This window comes from Papilio xuthus, unplaced genomic scaffold (genome assembly GCF_000836235.2).
Source record: "Papilio xuthus unplaced genomic scaffold, Pxut_1.1 DF826933.1, whole genome shotgun sequence".
Lineage (NCBI taxonomy): Eukaryota > Metazoa > Arthropoda > Insecta > Lepidoptera > Papilionidae > Papilio > Papilio xuthus.
Window position 1 is genome coordinate 1,268,122 of NW_013531716.1, and position 5,135 is coordinate 1,273,256.

At 38.2% G+C, this 5,135-nt stretch overlaps 1 protein-coding gene across 1 annotated transcript; it reads left to right on the forward strand.

Moving 5' to 3' along the window:
* On the forward strand, window positions 1–3,252 carry LOC106121845 (uncharacterized). The gene has a single exon (XM_013317673.1). It carries the CDS (start codon window positions 1–3, stop codon window positions 3,250–3,252), a length of 3,252 nt encoding a protein of 1,083 aa, XP_013173127.1.
* Window positions 3,253–5,135: the final 1,883 nt, after the last annotated feature.

The window sequence follows — 5,135 nt, forward strand, 5'->3', positions numbered from 1 at the left end:
ATGTCTGAAGCATTAAAAGTGTGTCTGCGACGCCAAGAGGAGTTATTTGAGCGGGTTAGTAAAGCGCAGATTAATTACAAAAAATCGCCCAAAGATCGGCTTACTGTGAACTATATTGAAACGAAAATAGAGGCGTTAGATAAACTGTGGGAGTCATTCTTGAGTATTCATAACGAGATTGTTGCCTCTGTAGATAAATCTGAGAAATCGAAACTTACCTATTTTGCCGAAGATATGTATTCAGAGTTTGAGGATATTTACGAGACCTACAAAATCAAACTAAAAGATGATCTACAGTTATACCAGCCGACTTCGTGTGTGAGCGCAGCTAATAACCAACCTAGTATTGTGGCGACATCTAGTGACGTGAGATTACCAACAATTCATTTGCCAACATTTTCTTGTGGATACGAAAATTGGCAAACTTTCTATGATATGTTTGTGTCGTTAATTCATACAAATGCTACACTAACCGCTGCTCAAAAACTACATTATCTGAAGAGCTGCTTATCTGGAGAAGCTGAAATTCTACTCAAAAATCTATCAACAACAGATGTAAATTATAACGAGGCGTGGAGCCAGCTAGTTCGACGATACAACAATAAGCGCTTCAATACTAATGAAGTTATGAAACGTTTATTTTCCCAGAAGAATGTAACAAGTGAGTCGCCCGCTGCTTTAAAACAACTTTTAGATACAACATCATCCTCTTTAAAATCATTACAAAATTTGGAAATAGATACGAGTGCATGGAACGCTATCATAATTTATTTAGTAGTCACAAGAGTAGATGCAGAGACAAGAAAGCTATGGGAGTTAGAGGTGAGCCGAGTACATTCAGACGGTGAAGCAGATTCTTTACCTACCTGGGATGAGCTGAAGAGATTTATCGAGACGAGATTTAGAACATTGGAGATGTTGGAGTCATCAAATCATTACAACTGTAGAGCAGCTAACACAACACAATACAACAACACTACGAGACAAACTACCAAACAGAGGTCATTTCATTCATCAGTTGAAGAGGAGAAGAGAGAGTACACCTGTGTAATGTGTTCAGGACAACACTTATTATATCAGTGTAAGCAATTTGTAGCACAAACCCCAGAGAAGAGAACTGAGTACGTGCAATCAAATCATTTGTGCTTCAATTGCTTATCACCTAATCATAGCGTGAGGAGTTGCTATTCAACTACGAGCTGTCGTCGTTGTGCTCGACGACATCATACACTACTGCATTATGAGAGAACATCTAACCGTGAAGAGAGATCAACTGCAGAGAAACCTTCAGGTCATGAAAATATTTCAACTGAAGTTCGAGAGAGGAGCAAACAACCTGAGAGAAAAATTGTAGCACATTTTACTAATGAGAGTCACCTGAGCAGAGTATTACTGGCCACAGCTATGGTCAAAATCAAATCACCTACGGGTCACATACAAATCGTTCGAGCTTTGATTGACCAAGGATCTGAAGCATCATTCATAACAGAAGCCACAAAACAAGTCCTGAAGTTAAAGCGAGTTTCAGTGAACAGTCTTATATCAGGAGTCGGAGAAGGTCAAACACAAACAAAGAGTATGGCTTCTTTTGAGATCTTATCTTTACACAATCCTGAGTTTTCCATCCAAGTCAATGCATTCGTGTTGAAGAGATTAACTTCGTTTATACCATCCAGAGACTCATCTATACATGATTGGCCAGAGATCACCAACTTACCTTTGGCTGACTCTACCTACAGTACACCTGGACAGATTGACATTATTCTGGGTGCTGAAGTCTCCGGAGAAATTCTACTAGATGGTCTTCTGAAACATTCGAAGTCATCTGGACCAGTTGCACAAAACACGCAATTGGGCTGGATATTATCTGGAAAAATCAAAAATGAGTTAGTACAAGAAAATAGAAGTATTATCAGCATGCATATACAAGTAAAGGAAGATGAGCTTTTAAAACAATTTTGGGAGACAGAAGGAGAACCTGAAACTATCAAAAGGAGAAAGTCGAGAGAGAAAATGCAATGCAAAGAAATTTACGAAGATACAACTGAGGAGAGAGACTTGCGAGATGCTTACGACGTTTATTTGCCATACCAAGGAGTGATTAAAGAGCAAAAACAGACTACACAAGTAAGAGTGGAGTTCGACGCATCGAGCAAAGGAGTGAACGACGTGTCTTTAAATGACAATATTCTCGTCGGACCTACACTACAAAGTGAACTACGTCGTATTCTAATGAGATGGAGATACCATAGAATTTGTATCGTTGCAGAGTTACTTAAAATGTATCGTCAAGTTGTCATCGAGCAAGACACAGATTTCCAAAGGATACTGTGGAGATCAAATACAGAAGAACCTCTTCAACATTACCAACTACTGAGACTTACCCTTGGAACATCTTGTGCACCTTACTTAGCCGTGAAGTGTCTGCAACAACTATTAAGAGATGAGCAACCAGATTATCCCTTAGCAGCACAAATTACACTACAAGATTACTATATGGACGATTTACTTACCGGATGTAAAACCACAGAGCAAACTATAGATAACTATCATCAAATGAATACTTTAATGAGAGCAGGTGGTTTTGAACGTCGAAAATGGTGCAGCAACAGCGAAGTGAAACAAATCTGTAAAAAGAATCAAAGAGATAATCAGTTATTACATTTCAAGTATAATAATAACATCAAGACATTAGATATTACCTGGAACAAGACCAACGATGAATTTGAGTATCACTTGCGACTACCTAAAAATGAGGTGAATCGAGAGGATGTAACTAAAAGAAAGCTGTCTGAAATAGCGCGTCTTTACAACCCAATGAGCTGCATAGCATCAATTGGCGTCAGAGCGAGGAGTTTTAAACAAAACCTGTGGAGAATAAAATTATCATGGGATGAGAAGATCACCCCACAACTATTACACGAGTGGCAACAATTCATAGACTTACTAAAATTGGAGAAGATCTTCATACCGAGATGGTTACGCAATAGAACATCTGAGATACTTACCAAGCTGGAACGAGAGCAGTGGAGACACGTGGCTATACACCAGAACGCGGCTGACAACGCGTTTAGAGAACTAGGAGAAATGTCTGACCGAGCTAAAGCTAAATTACCTGAGGAACTTCAGCATCTTCTAGCAGACGAGGAAACATCATGGAGGTACCATCCTCCGCACGAACCGAACTTCGGAGGAGTATTTATTGAAGCTGATGTTCGCACAACAATAGTGCACCTGAAAAGATTAATCTGAGATTCTACACTTACCTTTGAGGAGCTAATGATCATCTTGAGGCAAATCGAATCCTTTCTTAAATCACCATCCTTGTCCTACCAGAGTGTTAATCCAGATACGGAGTAGTGTAAATTCTTAATTTCATTGTGTGTGTACGTGTGTTTTAATTTTCTTTCAATTATTTCTTTTTGTATAGAGTCTAGAGTTTTACCATTCATCTTTCTTATTGTATAGAGTTTAGTGCTATCTTATCATTCATATTTCTTCTTATGTAGAGTCGAGTTTTGTCTTTAATAATTTTAATATGTTATTGTTACTTAAGCATAGAGTGCCATGGTGGGCGGTAGCAGTGTATAGTATTCAGTGTAAGAGATTTTGAGTTTGTATAGAGTTTGAAAGGACTACGTCCTTTGGTGGGCGGGATGTCTAAGCGGAATTCGATTATATTACGTCAGAGGGCGCCACTAAAAAAGTACAAAGTTACCGGCACATAGTGGCGCCGTGATATTTTATTTCTCTATTCTATCGAGTGTGTTTTGTTATTTTTTCAGTGTGTAAAAACGAGTGAGTAACAATGAACAGAGAATAGTGTGTTGTCCTTACTAATTATATTTGTTAAATCGTAGTGTGTTGTATATATGTTTTGTTAAGTTATCATCATAATTCTATAATAAACATTAAGTGAAGAGAACGATGCTTTTATTTTGAACACCCACCCTTTTTCTTATAAGGAAAGTATGGGAAGTGGAAGTGGACTTTCCGGATGAGAGGATGCATGGAAAGGGAAGACATTTTCTTTCTTCTTAGTTAATTCTTTTTTTTTATATCAGAAGGGGGCAAACGAGCAGCGGGAACACCGAGGTGTTCAACGACGCCCATGGTAATCAGCAATACCAGAGGAACCGCAGATGCGTTGCCGGCCTTTGAGATGGTGATACGCTCGCTTCTTGAAGGACCCAAAGTCGTAGCGGTTTGGAAATACCGCCGAGGACAGACTATTCCACAACGCTGCAGTCAAGAAGTTTCGCGCAAACCGCACGGTTGTGGTTTGCCAGCCATTGAGATGGTGTGGATGTAACCTGGCGGTCTGGCGTGTCGTCCGATGATGGAACTCGGCGGCAGTAGAAACTCTGTTACTTAATCTGCCCTTAGAGCCTTCCTTAGTGACCATTAATAATACTTATAATTAGTCTGTCAACTGAATATCGTATTCGTTTTAGAATAATCAATTCTCAATATTGATATTATTAAAAGCGAATGAAAACAGAGGTTTTCTTCTTCAAAGAGAACAATGTCTCTTTGTATTCAGTACAAAGAATTCACGAATAATTTCTATTTGTGACAAGAAAAGACACAAATTAACAGCGCGTCTAACATTTCAAACTCAAAGGAAATAAAATGAATTATTCAATTCTCTTTGAACGAGATACAGTTTGTCTTTGCCTTTATTTTTTTGCAAATAAAACTGAAACGTTTAAGTGTCGCCTAAAGTAGTTTTTTCAATCATTTCCTTTAATTGTATTTAAAGCTTATTATTATTGAGTTTCCACTGTCAAACACAATGTACGAAAACATATTTTCTTTTCTCTTCGTCCTCCCCCGCTCTTTCACTCCCACTCTCACTTAGCCCCTATCTCTCTCTTTGAAAAATCAATTTATATGTTTTATACAAAAGTTTGGAAACTATGGGAAAGGTACTAATTACTGTTTTACAGTTAAAAATCTTTTTAATGTTACTAATATGCGAAAGTTTAGATGGATGGTTGTTTGGCTCGGCTCAACAGATGTCGATTAAATTTGGCACAGATATAGAACATAACCTAAAAGAGCAGTCATTCTGTTTACTAAGTTTTTTCTTAATTTCACGCGGACGGTGTCGCGGGCAGAAGACTTTATAATTG